Source organism: Rattus norvegicus, chromosome 11 (assembly GCF_021556685.1).
Source record: "Rattus norvegicus strain SHRSP/BbbUtx chromosome 11, alternate assembly SHRSP_T2T, whole genome shotgun sequence".
In the NCBI taxonomy this organism is placed as follows: Eukaryota; Metazoa; Chordata; class Mammalia; order Rodentia; family Muridae; genus Rattus; species Rattus norvegicus.
This window is the reverse complement of record NC_141544.1, coordinates 79032670-79054980: the sequence shown is the minus strand read 5'-3', so window position 1 is coordinate 79054980 and position 22311 is coordinate 79032670. Positions and strand designations below refer to the sequence as shown.

General features: G+C 49.0%; 1 protein-coding gene across 4 annotated transcripts in view; it reads right to left on the bottom strand.

Annotated features, from left to right (window-relative positions):
* Positions 1-22104, bottom strand: part of Pdia5 (protein disulfide isomerase family A, member 5) — an 86884-nt gene extending 64780 nt beyond the window's left edge. For 3 of the 4 annotated variants that reach the window (XR_015632817.1, XR_015632818.1, XR_015632819.1), the window contains exon 1: positions 21950-22104. Coding sequence is in view for 1 of the 4 variants with exons in the window: in NM_001014125.1 (NP_001014147.1) it covers positions 21950-21985 (36 nt within the window). In the remaining 3 variants the exon portion in view is untranslated. The remainder of the gene's footprint in view (positions 1-21949) is intronic. The other variant, NM_001014125.1, reaches the window with a different exon arrangement.
* Between the last annotated feature and the right edge of the window lie 207 nt (positions 22105-22311).

The following is a 22311-nucleotide window of genomic DNA, read 5'->3' as shown; positions in this document are numbered from 1 at the left end:
CTTAAATGTGCTTTACAAAGTCATGAAACATTCTAAGAGCATCAGATAACATAACATCTAATGCCCACCGTCGGATCAGCCTGGGGTGGGGGATGGACACGGACACGACACGACCGTACTCTAGCGAGTTTCAATGGAATCTGCCACCAGAATCAGAGTTCCTTCTTCTCAGACTAAAGCCTCCCAGGAGGAGTCAGCGAGCGTCTTCCCTTGCTAGCGCCGCTAACCATGCCTGAGGAGCCACTGCTCTGTGCAGACCATCTTCAAAGCTCACGAGACCGTTCCTCCAGTGTTGACTACCGGATGTCAACAGGGGGGCTTCTGACTGAACCCTAAAAGGTCCATGGCTCAGTGTACACACACAGCAGGGACTGAGAAGACAACTGGACAATATAGTGGAGAAACATGGCGACTTGCTGTTGTGCTTTCCACCCTCCGAGAGAATACAGTCAGGAAACATAACTGCCCTGGTCAGGGACCCTCCCCACCAGATCAACCTTCCCGGGTCTGCCAGGCACCTGCCAGGCAGCAGAAGTGCTATGGCCTCACTGGCATAGTGTCCATAGCTGAAACCATAGGAATCCCAATCTCCTGCATACCCTGGCTTCCATTATATAAATCCAGACAGTCCCTTTGGTCATCCGACCAAGGGCCACCTTCCAGCCAGCCACTAAAGCCTCTGGCCCAATGTTTACTGACACGGTAGAAGAGTTAAGCCTCTCTGAAAATACCCTGAGCAAATTGACTTTGCCTGAAATCCACCACACAAGGAGAAGCTAGGGCTGGCACTGGTTCTTCCTTACAGCAGGCTTGTATAGACAGCTCTGTGAGGGTCTGCCGCCATACTGGGTCCTTACAGCAGGCTTCTCTGTGAGGGTCTGCAGCCATACTGGGTCCTTATTCTAGTTAAGATTAAGGGCTCTGGAGGGTAGGGTACCCTGAGTGTCCCCAGGAGTGCTTAACAAGCATGACAAATCACACCCGGCCTATAGATGACATTCCTCGGAGAACATGTCACAAAGTGAACCCTAAGAGGTCCAGTAAGGACCATGAAACCCAGGGAGACTGAAGCACAATGAGTGTCCAGAATGGGTCTGAGGAGGAAAGCAAGTGGTTGGTTCTTTGACGGCTTAGAACTTGACAGCGGTCATCAAGGGAGTGGCAGGATGGACATCAGACTCATCTTCCCAGAACCCCAGAATGGGTGGCAGGAAGAGGGACCACCCAGCTGGCTGACCAGGTAAGACAAAGGGATCCATCCAGCCATCTCAAACAGCCATTCACAGGAAGTGAAGGCAGGAAAACAGAAAGTCTAAAACAGTTCCCAAGATGAAACTGCAGCCAAAGATGGGAGACGGACCAATGGTGGAGGCAGCCTTTTTCTTGGACTGAAGAAGATGGCAGTGGGCTAAGACGTCTGGGACTGTGGCCAACAGACATGTGAAAAAGCACCCATGAACAACACACGTCCTCCAAGCTAGAGGCTGAGCTGTGAGGCAACTGAGGTTTCTATGATGTGGAGTCAGAGAGGGGACAAGGGAGAAGGGTCCAGCCCAGGAAGAAGGAGGAGGTGTTAGGAGCAGTGGTGAGACCTTACCCAGGGGTAAGACAGGAAGGCAAGGCGGGCCAAGTGGGGAAAGGCTAAGAAAGCTCGGAGGCTGCGACAGTCTCTGGAGACATTTGGGAGCTTGCTGGGAAAAAGGAAGGACTGCAAGCCAGGATACTGAGCAGTTACAGCCAGAGCAAGCGCTGGGTGATAAAAGATGCGGCAAATAGGTATAGTTGGTTAGAGGTCCACACAGGAGAGGAAGCCGCCTGTAGGTACAGAAGACTTAGGGTTTGCCAAGAGGCTGAACAGAGAGGAAACCCAACCAGAATGGCCAAACCATGGGGAGCACAGGGAGATATGGTACAAGCCAAGACTTCTAAGAAAGGGCCCCAAGACCTCACTCACCCTCACAAGCGCCCACAGAGGCAACCAGGAGGGAAGCCCTCCTCCTACTCCCTAAGGCCCCCTTTCCTCCAGCCACAGAGCAGTCCATTTTCTCCTCTGTGCCCTGTTAACCTTTCCAGCAGGCTCCTTCCTTCCCTTCACACAAGCTACAGTGAGCCTGAACCTCCCTGCCCAGAGACCAACAGACTCCCCTCCTTAAATCACAGCCCATAAACCTACCTGACAACAATCACTACAGCCTCACAGATCATCCGCTCCTCCACTGTGCTCCAGGGAGGAAAGGGTGGTATTGGAGTGCTCCCAAAGCCAGCTGCTTCCCAGCCAGCACCAGGACAGTTCCTGTGTTTGGCAAGCCTTTACACTGGCGTCAAGAACTCAAGAGCAAGAGGGGAGAAAAGATGACCTCTGTTCACACTCACTCTCCTCTGACCATCTCTGTGCAACATGGCTACCACTCAGCCCCTATTGTGCTGAGAAAATACTTCCCCCGTAGAACCTGACGGAGAACAATGGTCCCCTTTCCTACTACAGAGGAGACCCTCCCCAAGACCAGATTCTGCTTGTACCATAAAAGATCATCCCACCCTGTCAGAGAACTACCCTCCCCTGATCACCAGTCCCCTTCCACGAACCCCTCTCCCCTTTGGCGGAATGCAAGGCTTTCTCCAGGGCTCTGTGAAACAAACCCTCATCCTAGCACAATGGGTAGAGGGCAGGAGACGAACTTACCTCTTTGTCCGATATGTCTCTGAATAGCTCTCCTATCTACATGGCTGCTTACCTACAAACAGCTCATCTCTTTCTGGGCTTCCCCTCCATCCCCAGCCCCATGCCATCTTTTAGAAGAGAGCGGTGGCTCTGGGGTCAGACAAGACATGGCATAAGTCCAGTTGCCATCACTTACAAGACCCTCAGGCTTGTTACTAGACTGCTGAGTGCCATCTCTCGACCCAGAAGGGCAGAGGATAATATCCACGCTTACCTGGTGGCTTGGCTCATCATTAAATGAGGGGGGAGGAGGAAGACATGAGCCTAATGCAATACTTGGCAGACACAGCCCATAACAAGTGCTAATTGCCTCTGAGTACTATTAGTGAGCAAGGACAACAACAACCGGGGACCTCCTCTTCCTCCCAGAGGCCTTGCCTGCAATCAGGCAGAGCCACAGGTCCGGGCAGGAAGGCATGCACACGTACGCACATTCAGCACCAGAAAACCTGGCGAGTTTAGTCATCTGCACAGCGACCTGCTGTAGAGGTCACGCAGCACATTTAGAACCCTTCCAGGTTCACGTGCGTAGTAACGAGTTTACCCCTGCAGAAACCCAGCAGGTGGGTACTTGTGTCCTACAGAAGACGGAGGGGGACCAGAGGTTAGGTGCCCAAGGACATGTACATCCGCAGTAGAGACAGGGCTTCAAATTGAAGACACTATTCAAGGGCTTCTGACCTAACCAACCACAAAGAAAAGGAGCCTAGCAATAGACCTAGTGGCCAGGAAGGAGGAGCAGGAATTTGCACCAATACCCTGCTTTCTACAAGTTCAAGGGCACAGACATTCGACAGGAGGCAGTAATCCCTGATCTGTTCCCAGCAGGGCCTTTGTGCTGTGTGCCAGGCCTCCCTTCCTACTTCACCCTGCCCAGTGCCCACTCCTCACCTGCTCACAGCACACACAAACCCCTTTCTCTCCACTGAACCAACCAATGAGCTATCATCTGCACACCTAGAGAATAGCCAGCGACAACAATCCTCACCACTTTCCACCCTCCACCTAAAAATAAATAAATAAATAAATAAATAAATAAATAAATAAATAAATAACTAGGGTTGTCTCCAGGACATGTGCCAGCACCCTCCCCGTTCCCCGGAACAGCGGTGGCTGTCATTACAGATTCGCCCTCCTCTGCAAGTTCCAGAGCCAGCAACGGTCAGTTATGTAAAATCCGGCTTGCAGAAGAAGGGAGATTTGGGGACAGAAGTTTAACATTTAACGGGAAGGGTGGAGGTGGGGCTCGAGCCTTCTCCCTCTGTCACCTGAGTAAAGACTCCCTTCTTGTGTTGGGAGCTGTGAAGGAACCAGTTTAATTTAGTTTAACCCACATTTTGCTCAAAATAGCTTTGAAATGTCAGAATCTGGAAGTCTAGACACTGAGGAACCTGGAGGTAAAGGGACTGAGGGGTAAGACAGACAAGGGTCTGAACTGGATGCCAGAGAACAGGCTAGCTGAGAACTTAGAGCCCACACCGGGCAGAGTGGTGGAGGCACACCGTGGAGCTGGTACCCACTTTGTCAGTCACCAGCTGAGTGACCGTGAGTAAGTAGGTCATCTCTCCTAGCTCTGTGTCCTTCTCTGGAGATGGATGAGATAAAAGAGATTTCTCAAGTTCTTCCTAATGGTAGAATTTGACACACCCAACCTTATGACTACCAAGAAGGTAAGGTCGTCTCTAAAGAAGCGGCTGGTTTACTTGGGCCATTGCAATGAAAGCCGTGCCTCAAAGATTCCCCTGCACCAAGTGTGAGCCTTTGGCTAAATCCCAGCCAGTGGACTGGAAGCATTATGTGGCGATTGTTAAGGACAGCCCTTGGGGTTGGAGAGATGGCTCTGTGGTTAAGAACACTGGTTGCTCTTCCAGAGGACCCTAGTTCAATTCCGAGCAGCCATATGGTGGCTCACAACCATCTGTAACTCTAGTTCCTGGGGATCGGACATCGTCATGCAGACACAACAATGCACAGAAAGAACTATATAGTCTGGTGGTGCTAGAACTCTCCACGGGTCGGTCTTGAACTTAATGTGCCGCTCTGGCTGGCTTGAGAGGAGTCTTCCTAAGTGCCATGCTCCCTGCAAGCTGGAACTCAAGCAGCCCTGTCACGATGAAAAGGGCAGACTCGCTAAAGACTCGTAGTTAACATTCTAGAGGATGTTTGCTTTCCTCACACAACAGAGGGCTATCTCTAAATGGTTTTCTTGAGACACTGTCAGTCTGGATCTGCTGGCTCACACACAGATAGGTCTGAACACCTAACTGAAAAGCAGCTTCAACAGGAAAACACCTGCTGCTCTCAAAAGCACCTGGAATACCAAACCTTGTATCCGGGACTGGAGGGATCCACGGACTTGTGTGTCCCCTGGCCATTGGCACTTTGGGCATTTCTGATCGGGTCCGCTCCCTACACATGTAACCACTAGTTGGGATCTCTGTAGTTCCCCTATCTGGCCCTTTTCTAGTAAGGAGTCCTGCTGGAGACTGAAGGCCAGCTCATCCCTTGCAAGGGTCCAAACAAGGTGTCTGAGACAAAAAAAAAAAAAAAAAAAAAAGACTATGGGAACTTGCCACGTGAACTCCCACCTGGAAGCCCATGTCCTCTGGCCCGCCTGCATCACCCTGAACCATGCTAATCAGGAGGTTTACCCTCCCCCCCCCTCAGGCCCTCTATAGCTATCCCATGCTGAAGACCACCATGCCCTCTAAAGACTCTAGGTTAACCACCCCAAGTCCTTACAAGCAATCTCTAATCGCCCCTCACCCCGAAGGTTCTTCCTGAGACACCTGACGTCAGAGCTCAGCCTGATGCCGAGAAAAGTAATGTGCTCCCTGGCACTGGGGTTTATTTTTGGAAATAAGTACCCCTGCTTTTATAACTCAGAACACAGGAAATTAATCACACAACCCTTTGCTGGTGGGCCACCGCTGAAAAGGGAGAAAAAAGGGCTGGGGCACCATTAGCGAATCTCTTAAAATATGGAGCCCAGCTGTCACAGTGCTGGCAGGAACCTAACACAGCCAATTTTTCTGGTGAGCTGCTTGGCATGGGGTAGTGGGTCTCTTGAAAGTGCTCCTGCCCTCTGACTCGGTGGATCCACTTCTGAGGAGCTGTCCTGAGGGGGTGAGCAGAGCTTCTGGCGCAGATATGACTCATACAGCCCCATGGACAAGAGTCAAATCCACACAAACAACCCAAACACCCGGCACAGGGGACTGGCTGCACACACTGGCACGGAGGAATGATGGTACAATGTAAAAACATGTGCCTGGAGGTTAAGTTAAAAAAAAAAAGAAAGAAAGAAAAAGAAAAGCGCCGAAATCCTCACGGCATGACCACAGCTACAAGCAAATAAAATGACAGTCAGAAGAGACCAGCAGAGAATGAAATGCACCTGAGCGGTTTGCCCTTGGATAGCTGCATGTTTCTTTCTCTACTTTGTAACTCGGCATAATAAAAATGTTTGATCCCTGGGTTTAAAAAAAAAAAATACCACTACTTGGCTACATGGAAATATCTCTCAAAGAGTGTCCCAACCAAGAAATTTAACTTTTACAGTGGGCAAAACATGAAAAAGTTCCCTCATCATTGGTAATGGGGCAAGTGGGGCAATGGCCTCCCACTATGATACAATGGATGGAAACATCAAAACTCAAATTGTAGCTTTGATGTGGTGGTGCACATCTGTAATCCCACCACAGGGAAGGCTGAGGCAGGAGGACTGAGAGTTAGTGTACACACACACACACCAAATAAATAAATAAATGTAATTTTAAATATTATTTTACTTAAAAACAAATGAACAAACAAAAACCTCAAGCTACAGAAACCTTGTAACTTATCTTTTTTCCACTACTCTGTAGCCATTTGGGGATCCTTTAAAAGGCCAGGCACACAAAATAAATCTCACTACAAAAACTCTTCAAAAAAAAAAAAGTCAAGGTCATAAAAGGCAACAAGTGAAGAGTCTCCCAGAGCACAGGGAGTTAAAGGGTGACTGGGCACACTGGTCTCGGACTGGAGTCTAGAGCTGGCCCTAGAAATCTCCATCAACTTCGGATCAAACGTACTCAAGAGAGTTCAGCTGTATTGACCTGCAGAATGACCGTTCTCGTCACAGCCCCAACAGCCTGACTGTTCACACGGCATCTGTAGTGTACAGGCTTTACAGGCAAGCTAGAACCAGATGCATGGAAGATTCACACGGGTAAAACACTGTGCTAGTCTCAGGGAGTGTGTGTGGATTTTCATATCAGCAGGGTTCCTGGACCCATTCCCCAGTGGACACTGAGGGTCATTGGTTCTCTTTCCTGATGTTAATGATTGAATTGTGTGAGGTAAGTAATATTCCTGTGTCCTAGGAAATACAGTCATCACTTAATGACAGGAATTAGTTAATTCTGGCAAAGGCAATTCAGTAGAACTGAAACTCTGCTGTGTCACAGGGCTGAAGCACTTAGCTATAGGAACTTCATATGCATTCTTTATACATGCAGAAGAGGAGTGGAACTGTATGCAATTAAATGTACTCACGGCTCCTGAAGAAAGGGTGTGTGAGAATCCTCTGTGTTCGTGCTTCATGCAGCCTTTCTGTAAATCTGGCAATATTTTCCCATGAGAGACAAACAACCAACAACTAAATACTTGGTGGGGTCAGGGGACTGGCACAACGGAGACAGATAGCTCAGTGGTAAAACGCTTGTATAAGCATAGAGACGGGTGTTCAGATCCCTGGCTCCTGTGTAAATGATGGGCAGATGTGGGGGCCCATCTATAATCCTAGTGCTCCAGAGGCAGAGATTTGATCCCAGGAGCAAGACGGCTACAGGCCAACTTAGTGAGTTCTGGGTTCAGGTGGAGATGTATGGAGGAAGAGGCTCAACACCAACCTCAGGCTGCCACACACATACGTATGCGAGTATCCACATTCTAACACACACACACACTCACACACACACACTCACACACACTCACACACACGCACACTCACACACACGCACACTCACACACAGACACACACACAGACACAGACACACACTCACACACTCACACACAGACACACACTCACGCACAGACACATACTCACACACAGACACACAGACACACTCACACACACACTTACACACTCTCACTCACACACACTCACACACACACTCACACACAGACATACACACACTCACACACACATACAAACACACACACAGACACACACACACGCACAAACACACTCACATAGACACACACACACTCACACATACACACACACAGACACACACTCACACAGACACACACTCACACATAGACACACACACAGACACACAGACACACACACACTCACACACACACACACTCACGCACTGACACACAGACACACACACTGACACACAACACACACAGAGACACACACACTCACACACAACACACACACAGACACACACAGACACACACAACACAGACACACACACTCACACAGACACATTCACACACACACACTCTCACACACACAGACACAGACACACTCCCACACACACACATACACACACACACACACACACACACACACACAAACACACACCAATAAAAGTACTGGCTGGAACTGGGAATGTAAGTCAGTGGTAAGGAACTTACCTAACGTAACCCCTGGGTCCAATACCCAGAGCTGCAAGCCACCCCCACTCCCCAAAAAACTACTCAATAAAAAAAAGAAAAAAGAAAAAATAGAGATGGCTGTAAGAAATGACCAAATGTCACTCATCACCCCACTGGCTTTCTGACCCCATCTGCCATGCAGTACAATGGTCACCTGGTCTTTCTGCTTTTGCACTACGGGCTGGCCGCTTCACCACTGCAGGAGCCAGGGGTTTTCTGTTTTGTTTGTGGGAAGGTTGGTTGGTTTCGTTTTTTTAGTTTTAAGGGTTTTGTTACTGTTTTGTTTGTTTCCTTTACAAAAACTGGTATGTAGAATTTTAAGACATAGGACTTGGGATGTAGCTCTGTGGTGGAAAACTGACCTGGCATGTGCTGGGTCTGATCAACAGCTACCAGAAGGAGACAAACAGAAAACTACCCTGCATGTAACGCACGCCTAGCAAATTCTTATGAAAAGGGCTCTACAAAGGCACACTAACTTCTACTCGTGAGGAACATGCTCCTTCAAAGGACGATCCCTAAATACTTGTTACCAACCACATGGCAGGGCACCGTAGGTTTGGGGAACACATCACCTGTTTCTGATGTTTATCCAGCAGGCTTCAAAACACAAGTAAGCACCGAGGCCCCGGATGGCAGTGGGAAGCGGAGGTGTGCATGAGGGGAGGGAGGAGACATAAGCACAGGCCTCTGGTGTGTGCCACCCATGCAGCCATGGGAGCCAGGTGGAGATCTTTATCTATAGATATATCTATATAGTCTATATAGATATCCAATCTATATCTAGATCATATGTCTATAGATAGCTACGTAGATACAAGGACCATCTACAATCCTAGCACTCCAGATGTCTCTATCAATATAGACATACAGATATAGATATCTAGATATATATAGTTTGTTTGTTTCTGTGTCTAGAACTAGCTCTGTTTACCAGGCTGGCCTCAAACTCACTGAGATCCACCTGCCTCTGCCTCCCGAGTGCTGGGAGACCGGCAGGAAGAGGGCTGGAGTGATGGCTTAATGGTTAAGAGCACTGGCTGCTCTTGCAGAGAACCAAGATTCGATTCTCGGCATCCACATTATGGCTCATAAGCTTCCTCAACTCCAATTTCAGGGAACCCAGTGCCCTCTTCTGACCTCCACGTGGGCCTTTAGGAGGCACTCAGCATCTCGGCTACAGCACTTGCAAGTGATCCCTGATTCAGACCCGAGTCTGAAGGACCCCCGCACCCACGGTAGAACAAAGAAGAAACACAGGCAGCCACTCTGCATTCTGTAAACACATGGGTAGCCACATTCTTAAACAGGCTGCACATCTAGAATCTGAAAATCCAATACAAGCACAGGCCTGTACTGGTCCTCTTTGCTCCGCCTTCCAATGGCTGGGATTACAGAAGTGTGCTACTGTGCTTGGGTCCAGACACAAAACTTTCTGAGTGGCAACATGGGAAGCGGACCATCCCACACCTAACTACATGTTAGGATTTATCCAAGTCCAAATGCAGGTATGATTTTTTAAAAATTCCATAAAAATTACCTTCAGGATAAACATTGCTAAATGCATTTGAAAGGGAAATGATCGGGGTTGGGATTTAGCTCAGTGGTAGAGCGCTTGCCTAGCAAGTGCAAAACCCTGGGTTCAGTCCCCAGCTCCGAAAAAAAAAGAAAAGAAAAAAAAGAAAAAAGAAAGGGAAATGATCTTCAGATACAGAACCCATCACCGAGATCTCATAATGTATACCCAAACATTCCAAATAGATCCGAAATCCAAAGTACTTCTGATCCCAGCATTTCTGCTGAAGAATTCTTAGCCTGTGTTTTGCTTCCTTTAAGAAATCACTCCGTATACTAAGGACTGCACGACACAGCTTCTCCCCGGATTCTACACAGCACAAATGTGGCTGTCAACAAGGGACAAGTCAGGGGCAGGACAATTGATCCAGGAGCCTATAAAAACAGGTTTGCTTATCCTGAAATTGCAACTGCAGTGCATTTAACCAAGACGTGAGTCCCTGAGGCTTTTAATGTTTTGGAAAACCTCTTCTAGGGCCAAGAGGGCTTTGGGTGACTGCCAGCCCGGTGTGCCAGGCCTGCTAACGAGGATGAACTGGTAGAAACACAGAATTAGAGAGCAGGAGGAGGAGAAGCAAGAGGAGGAGGAGCAGGGGAAGGAGGAGAAGCAGGGGAAGGAGGAGCAGGGGGAGGAAAGCAGGAGGAGGAGGGGCAGGGGGAGGAAGAGCAGAAGGTAAATTCCCACTCTGGAAACCCAATCATGCCTCAAAGCTTCACTAATTGATAAAGAAAAAAACAACTCAAGTGCTCCTGACCCCACAGTACACAGCCATGCCTTCAAACACATTAACACAGTCTGTCCTCCAACAATGAGTCTGAACCCACGTTTGCAGCCTTCTGGTCCCCACTCAGAAGCAGTCATAAAAATCAATCTAGTGGGTGACACCTGCATCTTTTTCAAATGACATGGACCAGAAACATCGGGATGTCTGATAGGTGGCAAAACGAAGCATTCAGAGAAACAGTTATATCTGCTGCGTCTGTGTAAGACACGGTGGGATTCAGAGCTGAGCGACAGAACAGTCTAGGTCTAGCAGGAGGTTCCAGTACGTCCCCTGACCCCAAAAGGATGTGTATGCGTTCTTGCTGTAAACCACTGCTGTGGGAAGTGGAGCCACCCCCATATCAGATACATGAAGACTGAGGTTCAAAGCACTTTAAAAGCCTCGTCTCAGGCGAAGGGTATGAGGGAGAGGCAGAGCCTTCCCAGTGTGTGAACACAGATCCTGTCTTCTTCTCTACACCTGGCCACAGGAACGCTGCCATAGACATCTCTGGCGCTCTCTCTCTCTCCCATCCCCTATAGCTCTGAGGAAAAGAGCCACGAGGCCAGTGGGTTCGCTTTTCCCTCCCAGCCACCAAGTGTGACCAACTGCAAGGAGCCGTGACAGCAGATCCATCTTCCTCCGTTAACCTGCGTGCCTGCAATTCCCCCTGAAGCCCTTCACAGGGAGGCAGAAACTTCATGTGCTCGGGCCAAGTGAAATGCCGGGATGCTGGTGATAGAGCTCAAGACGGCGGCAGGATCGCATGCCGAACCAGTCAGCGGAGAGTAATAACCTTGCCTGCCAAACGACTGTCAGTCGTACAAATTAACACTCCCTGCTAGAGCTTGGATTTGGGATGTCACCCAAAGGCCCAAGTAAAGAAAGCTTGGTTTCCAACTGCAGTAAGGTCAGACAACACTGGGTCTCAGGCCCCTTCCTATCTCTGCTCCACAGCTGCCTCAAGGTGTCCCACAGGCTGTCCCGATGACAGATTGATGCCCGAGCAACAGGATCCGGAGGACCATGCACCCAAACCTCGGAAAACCCTGAGCCAAAATAAACCTTTCCTCCTCTTAAGTTAACTAACTCAGGTGTCTTGTCACAGCCACAAGAAACTGACAAAAAAAAAAAAAAAAAAAAAAAAAAAAAAACCAAATTTCTGTAGCTGTTGCCCCACTCCCACCCCTCCTTTTTTGACACAGGGTTATCACTACACTGCTCCAGCGGGCCTGGAACTCCCTCTGTAGGCCAGGTTGACCTCAAACACACACAGAGATCTGCCTGCCTCCTGGCTGCCAGCTAGGATTAAAGGCCCACCCTACTACGCAGTACCATGACTGTTAAGTACATCTGTGAACAGAGATCTCTGGGCCTTACTCTTAATGAGAGTCACTCCACAGGTCTGGACAGCACAGAAGTCAGGTTTTTAAGCACATATTCTTTCTTTTTAATTTCATGTATATTGGTGTCTTGCCTGATGTACGTGTGAGAGTCCATGTGTATTGGAGCCTCTGGAACTGGAGTTACAAGAGCGAGATACAGACAGTTGGGAGCTGCCATGTGGTTGCTGGGAATCGAACCCAGAACCTCTGGGAGAGCAGCCAGTGCTCTTAACCACTGAGTCATCTCTCCAGCCCCACATATTGATTTTATTTTTTTTTAAAGATAATTCAAGTTCATTGATCAAAGCTTTTCTAGGGGAATCAGCTACATCCTGCCTGGACAGGCTGTCAGTGGTGTATCTTTTAAAAACACTCTCCCTGGACCCCCTGCCACTCCTCCCCTCACCCATAGTCAGAACTTCCTGTTGTTTCCCTGTGCAGTCCTCATCCCTCTGAAATCTGGCCCCACAATGTCCCCTACCACACAAACCCTATGGGGATCAGTTCTCTCTGTACTCAGCCTCTTTAGCCTCTGTGATCCTTTGGTCTCCCCTCTAAATCTCCAGCCAGCTTCCTCTCTACATACATGCTGAGGTCCCTCTGGGCTCCCCTCTTTTGTCCACCCTCTGCTTTCCCCAGGAGATCCTCTCTGTAGAAGAGTACTCCTAAACTAACGTCTCCAGCCTAAGTCTCTGCTCTGGACACCACACTCCTATCTCCTGCTGTCCTGGTTTGCCTTCTATTGCTGTGAGAAAACACTCCGACCAGAAACCACCTGAGGAGGAAAGGGTTTATACTGCATCTTAGACTTTCAGTTCACAGTTCCTCACTGAGGGAAGTCTGGGCAGGAACTTAAGCAGGGCAGGATCCTAAAAGCAAAAACTAGAAGAATGCTGCTTACTGGCTTGCTCCCAGGCTCACACTTTGCTACCTTTCTTACACAGTCCAGACCCATCTGCCTAGGGATGGTTCCGCCCGCAGTGGGCTGAATCATTCTCAATTAGCAATCAAGAAAGTGCCCCTACAGACAAAGCCCACAGGCCAGTCTGGTGAAGGCAACACTTCAACTGAGGTCCCTTCTTCCCATGTGTGTCAAGTTGACAAGCCAGATTAGTCATCACATCTGCTTAGTCAGCAGTTTTAGCTGTGGGCTCAGGAATCAGTCGATTGTTTCAAAACCTAATTCCCATACAAATCTCGATTAAACATATTTCCAAGTTTTACTTAACTCAATAAAAGATGCTAAATAACAAAGCTAGATTAAAAGAGGATATGAAGAGAAAAGCTCAAAACTACTTTTTTAAAAAGAGGCTGCTAGAAAGTAACATACTTAGGACCAAATTACATAACAAGAACAAGTGGGTTTCTCTTCCCGGTCATATACAGGTATTTGCAGCCTTCCTAAGTCCAAACGGGGGCCCTGAAGAATAAGCAAAGCTCTCTCCCTAGTGCAGCAGATGGCCTTCAGGTGGAGGTCTTACACAGTGCTAGCTAGGACATAGGCTCACCAATTGGGGGCTCAATGGTTAAGAGCCCTGTTGATCTTCCAGAGGACCAGGGTTCAATTCCCAGTACCCACATAGCAGCTCGTACCTGTCTGTGACTAGAGCTCCATGGACCCAATGTCCTCTTCTGTCCCTGTACAGGGTGCTCAGACATACACAGGCAAAACACCTTCACATGACAGGATGAAAATAAGTCTAAAAACTGTCACAAAGTTTACAAATCATCTTTTATCTCCAAATCTTGGGTTTTTCTAGGCCCCTGTATTTATGAATCTGATCTTATCTGTTGCAAGGAGGACTGAACCCAGGGCTTTGTTTGCGTGGTCTACCTGTGTGTAGACTCTCTACCACTGAGCTACATCACCAGCCTCTGGTATCTTGGAGCAGTGTTTCACTAGGTGGAGTGGGCTGGCCTGGAATTCATAAACCTCCTGCCTCCGCTTCGCACGTGTTGTTATTACATACCGTGCGCACCGCACCGGCCTTGAGAGTCTATGAACATGGGTGGAGAAAAGCTCCATCCTGTGTTTGTTAACAGCAGCATACGTGTGGATGTGCTAACGCTTTCTGCAATTTATGAATGGAGGAGGCACTCGACGGCAGGAACCACAGTCACCCGTTCCACCAACAGAAATCGCCCCTTCTTGCTCTGGCTGCAGATATCCTCACGTGCTGTTTATGGGCACCAACTGCTTTAAACGACAGAAATTCTCAAAGTCGCCAGCCACATCTTTTACGACTCGGCAACCCAACGAATACATTATCAACAAGTTACTGCCGTCTCACTCAGTATGTGTTGTATTTCTAACTGCTCTCCTTTATAAATCAATGCATTCTGAGACCTTTAAAAACACAATTCTGAGACAGGGCCCTTGGGTTCTCAGAAAAAGCCTTTCTTCAACTCTGGGCATCAAATGAGGGATCATTACGCGTGCTCTTACCGCTATGCTTGCTCTCTCTGCCAGCGGTTCCTATCTGAATGAAGTCACCAACATTTGGAACATCAAGGGAGAGGCGGTACTGATCTGATTTATCATCACAGTCCAAAGGGCTCAGCACAGGATCCAGCTCGTAAAGGTTTTCAAAGAAATAACCATTCTTGGAAAAAAGGAAACATCGGTCGAATGGCCAAACTCCCATCTTGCCAGCCCTGGCCCATATCCTCAATGGGCACATACATACAATATTCTGCCCAGGATGCAGCAAGATGGGGGCCCTTTGATGAAAGGAAACCCCTGGGGATACTTGCCTACTTGGCTTAACAATGGACGCTCCCAGCCTAGCATACCTCTGGGCTGGGTCACTTGTACATTTGAACCCAGCTTACCGCTCTCAACCTGGACCTTGTGAGCACTTGCCAACAAGGCCTAAAAGACTGCTGACAGACAAAGGCATCAAAGGGCTAGAGAAATGGTGGCATTCTTTACAGGAGATGGAACTCCACCCCTGCTCCAGAGAGCTATAACGAGCTGAAAAACGGCACACACAACTGGGGTCTCAGTGTGACTCTAGGAATAAAAAGACGTAAAAAGGCCATCGTGCCATCTGAGTGTCATTAGCCCCCCAGTGCACAACTGCTAATAGCTAAGAAGCAGTGCTAGGAGCCAATTGTGTTGTGTAGGGTGGCCAAGGGGAATGCAAAGTGGAGCTCCTTGGAGAGGAGAAAGCCAGATGGTATCCAGTCAGTTGCTCCTCCCATATTACCGGCACCAAGAAGCAACAGGGCAAACGGCACTGCCACTCCAGAAAAACAAGGCCAACTCCGGCTACTTAAATATCCAGTGCAGCCCCTGCGCCTTCGCCTCCTGGGCCGAATACCGCTCCCCACCTCAGTCCACAGACTCTCTGGGGTCACAGCCTAGCTTACCACATTAGCACAGGACCTAACGCCACACTGAAGTGGGCACATTGACCAACCAGGCCAACTCTAAGTCCCTCAACTAACATGTAAGAGTTGTTGTCACAATTCCAGTCACTGGAACAAACAGCGCGCTGCGAATCGGGACAGACGGTAAGGGTAAAACACTGGTACTCCTTCTGTAGGGAATACAGCAGTGGCAAGATAGAGCAGCTTATGCAGTGTAAAAGACTGTATGCGGGGTTGGGGATTTAGCTCAGTGGTAGAGGGCTTGCCTAGGAAGCGCAAGGCCCTGGGTTCGGTCCCCAGCTCCGGAAAAAAAAGAAAAAATGAAAAAAAAAAAAAAAAAAAAAGACCGTACGCTATCCACACAGCTGTTTCTAACTTGGGGCACTTGGTTTCAAAACTAACCACACAGAAAAACCCCACAGAACAAAACCACAAAGGCGGGGTGAAACCCTCTAGGGATTACTGTGGTCTGGTAGGCGTGTCTCTGCCCCGAGAGAGGATCGCTTTCAGAAGGAAGGGGAAGAAACCATGACTTAACTCCTCTGCCTTTGTATGTATCAGTCAATCCCCAGGTGTCTCGGCACAAGTCCAGCGTAAGAGGGAGAAGGCAAACAAGAGTGAGCCTCAAAGGGCCCTGAAGGAGAACCCCAGCAGCACGCACCCCCACCGCCTGGCACCCGTATCACATGGTCCCTTGCTCACACCTACCTGTCTGGTCATCAATGCATATGATCAATGTCCTACGCCCAGTGTTCAACAGCTCGCAATGCCAAGGCTCCTACTGATGCCAAGCACTGTGAGGCCTGCTTCTTGCATAGTTTCTAATCCTTTCCACCCAGGAAAACGGATATTATTACCACCATTTACAAACAATCGAAGCAGAGCCCAAGGCCATGGCTATGGAGCATCAGCTGGCTGAAAGCCCGCTTTCTTTCCAACACATCACGCTTGCCTCTAACAGATAACAAGGAGGAAAGCAAGAGGTGTTCTGGGCAAAGTAGCTCAGCTTCACCGGTCAGTCCACTGTTCCATGTCCCGCCATGTTATTAAAAGGACCATTTCATCTGTTTCCCCATGGCCTATAGAGCCCAGTCCTCCATTGGGGTTCTTGATGGGCCTGCTTTTCCAGTCTTATCCCTACCATCACACTCTGGTCCCCCTTCCCACCAGCCGGACCTCTCCCTATCTTAGAGGCTTCCTTCCCTGTCTGCAACACCCACTCCTTCCACCAAATGCTATCCTGGCATCCATATGCCAGCGCCTAGGCTAAGTGCCAACCACATAACAGCCGGGCAAAGATCCCAACAGTCACTGAGCCTGAGATGGACCCTCGTTGTGAGACCAACTCTTTCCTGGGGCTTTCTCTGGTCACGCAGTGCCTACACCCCGCCCCTGGCCTGCATGCCCAGCCATCAGCACTTGACATCCATGTGGAGCTCAGCCATAGCTCCAGCTATGTACCCCACACAGCTGTTTTAAGACTTCCCTGGTAAATGTGTTTATTTCTGTGGGAAAAGTGCACTCTAGGCTCCAAGCAGCACTATCGATGGCAATTAGGTCCCCAGGCCAGCCCACAAAGGCCTATTAAATATATAATGGTGCCAGAGGAGAAGAAAACCTGCCTGAGTATACCTTAAAAGCTCTGCAGGAGAGGCCGCAGGACGCACATGCATTCTGAGCCTGCGCCCACTGTCCCCTGGGCTCTGAGCTTCCAGCCACCACAGGGCAAAGGCACCGGAAGCAGAGGAGAGGGAGGAATAGGAAGAACCCAATTTATAATTCAGCAGGCCTGGATCTTCGGCTCCGTGAGAACTGTAGGGGGTTGGGTGCTTGTCTAGCATGCAAGGGCTCAAGGTTCAATCCCCAGCCCCGCAAAATAAAGAGGGCCCAGTAAGACCACTTCTCAGATGTCACAAATGCATGGACTGTTTTTTTAAAATCTATCTGTAAACATATGAATTGTCTGCTTTTAAACGAATTTTATGAAAAATGGACTTTTTGATTTGAAATTATAATACGCTACCATTAAGTTCAGTTTACACACACACACACACACACACACACACACACGTACACACACACACACGTACACACACACACACACAACGTCTAAACATCTCATCCAAAATATAGACATGGAGTGAACCCAGGGTCTCTCACATTCTAACTAAGTACTCTACCACTGAGCCACAGCCAAAACCCTAAGTTTTTCTTTTCTTTTTTTTAATAAAAAAAATTTTTTTTTTCTTGTTCAAAATAGGGTTTCTTTGTGTAGCCCTGGCTGTCCTGGAACTCACTCTGTAGACCAGGCTGGCCTCAAACTCAGAGATCCACCTGTCTCTGCCCCTTCTCGAATCAAAGGCGTATGCCAACTTCCAGGCAAGTTTTTAATCCAGAATATCTGGATTCATAAAAAAAAAAAAAAAATCCATTCACTACTGGGTTTTTTAGGTTTTGGGTTTTTTTTTTGTTTGTTTGTTTTTTTGCAATTTGTCTGTATACTACTGAAAATTCTGCCACAGTCCAGCAGAGTCCTTGGCCAGACATCTGAGAACCACTGAACTTGAAGACGGCTACTGAGTCGTGACAGGACAACTCTCTGTCCCGAGACTGTCCAGACACTATAACAAAGCGTTCATGGCCCTTGTGGAGGGTCAGGCCTGGCAGGAAGCATCAATCAGATAGCAGGAAAACAGGCTCTCAGGTCAAAGGTCCTGGTCTCTCTAACCTGGGTCCTTCTGGGGCTAAAGTCCCAAGTGCCACTGTGGATTTTTCTAGAAGACCCAAAAAGGTTGCCAAAAAGGACTTTCGTTATTTTTTTTTTAATTTTTCTGATTATAAGCTTATATAGAACACTTAGAAAATATTTTTTAAAAATTAAGCGACAAAGTCACCCGCCACTCCACCGTCTAGAACAATCAGTATTTCAATGGTCTGCTAGTTCTTCACACTCAACTCCATCTACCCTGAAGTCTGGCTCTGAATCTGGGTTTCTGTACCTGAGTATCTTCCCTCTTTAGATGGTCTTCATACACATCTTAGCATATTTGAACAATGTGCATTAACTGTAATGGGCATTTTCCTTACAACCTCTGACTGAATGTTGTGTTGGAACTAATACTGGTTGGCGTACCCTAAAGTTCCTTATGTTGAAATCCTAGAAGGGGTTGGGGATTTAGCTCAGTGGTAGAGCGCTTGCCTAGCAAGCTCAAGGCCCTGGGTTCGGTCCCCAGCTCCAAAAAAAAAAAAAAGAAATCCTAACACACACACACACACACACACACTATGGTAGACATGAAGAGGTGGGGCCTAGGGAAGGTTATCAAGGCTTAGCGATAAAATCTGCATGAACACGATCAGTGCTTTAAAAAAGGACCCGGAAAGTGCTCAGCCCCCTCTCTGTCCCACGTGACATCAACAGGCAGCAGCCTGGAAGAGGATCTGTCTTAGAACCCGACCCAGCTAGCACCCTGACATCATGGGTCACCCAGCATCAGAAACAGTGAAAGACAAATTTGTCACTATACGAACCCAGTCTATGGTGTATTTGTTATAGATGCCCAAACTAACAAAGAAACATTACTTTCCAAAGTCTGAAAGAGGTCAAAAGGTACTGTACTATGACACTTTTATTAATTAAGTTACTTCTGTATTTTTGCTTTTATAATAGAGGTGGTACTCACACAGCCCGGTACACAAATCTCTGTAAAGCCTTTCCTATCGGTTTCCCTTATTTGAGCAGGGGTGGCTCTAAAACCCCCCAGTGGATGCCTGAAACTTACACACAGGCAATAAATACGGAAGAACACTGAGGTTTGCCTAGAGCATTGGCAGCTGGGAGTTCCCTAAGACTAGAGTTGGCTTGGCAGATGCGAGGTAGAGGGACGGGAGCCTAGAATCCACACTGTTAAGTGACTACTGGTTGGTTAGACCTCTGTAAATTTAAATGCTATGTGGAACTGATAAGGGCTTCCTACATGTATTCCTGGACTCTGCTCTACCCACCTCAGTAAAGCCCCAGGGGCTCTCCCTGGCAGACTCTCCCTCTCAGATCATACCCAGAGACTTTTCCTCTCATACATACATACCTGTGAACGGGTTTAATTTATAAATTAGGCAGAGAGCTAAAATAACTAATAACGTAGTATTATTACTATATTAAAATAATGAAATTCAGCTGTTATTACTCTACTGATGAAAAGAGGGAATCTAGTCTCACAAAATACCGTTTCGCAAAATGCTCACTTATTTATTTTAAGTCGTGGTGGCTGGCCTGAAATTCTGAGGCTGCCCTTGACTCTCCGATCCAAGGCCTGGCTTTATACCATACCCAATTTCCATGGTGCTGGGATCAAACCTAGGGCCCCGGGTAGGCAGGGCAAGTGCTCTACCCTCTGAACTATGTCTTCAGATCCTACCTTTCTTCTTACTGACCACAGATGACTTACAACCAGACAGTGAGGCCACAGAGACAGGGGATACTGGGTTTTTTTCTTCTCTTTTATATAGTATTAAGAATTGAGTCTAGCACATGCTAGGCTAGCACTCTGCCCCCAGGCTGCTCTTAAACTTACTCTGTAGTCCAAACAGGACTTCCCATCCTCCTGCCTCAACCTCCTAAGTAGCTGGGATTCCAAACCCACACCGTTAGACCCAGTTAAATCCATTTTCATAAACCCTGGGCCACACCCAGTGGCCTTCAGTCAATGCAGAGGGAACAAAGAACTCAGAGTGCTCCCAGGGATGTAGGAAGCCCTTATCAGTTCCACATAGCATTTAAATTTACAGAGGTCTAACCAACCAGTAGTCACTTAACAGTGTGGATTCTAGGCTCCCGTCCCTCTACCTCGCATCTGCCAAGCCAACTCTAGTCTTAGGGAACTCCCAGCTGCCAATGCTCTAGGCAAACCTCAGTGTTCTTCCGTATTTATTGCCTGTGGGGAAGGTACCTGCAGACAGACCTCTGAACACCCACTACACATGTATTCCTGGACTCTGCTCTACCCACCTCAGTAAAGCCCCAGGGGCTCTCCCTGGCAGACTCTCCCTCTTAGATCTGTGACCTCTCTCTGTAGGACTCTCCACCTCAGGTAATGTATGGCTCTCCTGTGGCAGGCTACCAGCAGTTAGGGTATTAGCTCTTGTCCTTCTTTCATTATTTGCTCACAGGATTGACTGCTGTTCAGCCGGAGGCAACACCTGACAGCAGGCACAGAGAGTAGTTTGCTCCCCACCCAAAATTCAACCCGGTGGCAAACAATGTGGTTGATAAATGTTTACAGAGTAAAAGTTCAGACTCCTAGGCCCTTGTTTTTACTGGAGGGAGGGAAAAAGGAAGAAAGCATAACCCTCCTCCCTCAGAGTTCAAGGACTGACATCCTGATGGGAGTCAGACCAACTGGCTCCAGGAAACTAACAGCAAACATCATGGAACACCACCAGTACCCCCTTACAGGGTGGCAACAAAGATTCACTGTACCTAGATCTCTCATAAAGGGAGGACGAAGAGGAGGGAACAGGGAGCTCCCTTCCACAGCTACTAACACTTTCCACATACAGAAAACTAGAGGTAACTCCTGAAACTGGTGACCCCCAAAAGACAGGGCATGAGGAAGTTCAAGTGTTTAAATCCAGTCACCCCTCCTTTCCCCCCATCTGCTCAGCATCCTTGCCACACCCAAAGCGAAAACAGTGGAGTGGTAGGAGCAGCAAGTCTTCCAAACTTGGTGATAGTGGTGGTGGCTGTTAAGATGGACCCAACACAAGGGAGATAAGAAGTTATGGGAAAGATGTGGAAGAAGGCCACTACATCCCGTCACACACCCACAGCCACACCTCAGCCCCGGGGGAACACCCGTCCCCACTTCTACCAGGGATGCTCGTTCGGGAAAGTCCTCCCATCTCCAGAGTCTGCACCCCGGTCCACCCTCCTCCACTCCTGTATCACTCCGGTATCATTTTGCAGTCTCCGGAGCTAGTTCCACCGACTCCTCAGCCGACGCGTCTAACAACCTCCTTAGCGAGTAGCTTTACAGTCCCCCATCTCGTGGAAGAAACGCAGACACGTTTAAAGATCCAAGGCTTCACACTGCTCGAAAGTGGCCGGGGCTGGAGCCGGCGTCAGGGTGGGAGCAGAACTCCTGGAGGTGGCGACCCCACCCAACCCGTCACCCGCCCTTTCTCCGGGGGTCCAACCAGCAAGTGTTCCCGCGGCGCAAGTGAAAGGCAGCCTCCACCCACACTCACACAGGTGCAAGCACCGCACGGGGGTCCTGCTTAGGCTGAGGACATCCCAGACCTGCGTCCCCGCAAAGTTGTGCGGGAGCGCGAACCCCGAGAGACGGATCACCCGGCCCGGCCCCGGAGGAGCACAGAGAACCAGGACCCCGCTGCCACCCGGCGAGCACGCCCCCAACCAACCCAGACCAAGCGCGCCCACGGCCATGCGGGACGCACGTGTCGCCGTCCCACAGCCTCACCCCAATCGCCAGTAGCAGCCCCCACGCCCGCGCCATCCCCGCTGCCTCCTGCCGTCTGCACCCGGCTCCCGCGCACGCCTGCCAGTTCCACCTCGGCCAACAGCAACGGCCACTTCACAGCCGCTCCCCGCCTCCGAGTTCCCGGTGCCACGTCTGCCAAAGCATGCGCACCAAGCTAGGAGAGGCGGCCCGGAGAGGTGCCTGCCGGGAGTTGTAGTTCAGGAGCAGCTTGCCTCTACCTTGGACTTTGCCTGAGGACACAGAGCTGCAGCTGTAGGGATGGGGGGCAGGGAGGCTAGGGAGTAGGGAACCGAGGTTCACCAGGAGCCCTTGCTCTGTGCCCACAGCTTCATAACCAACAA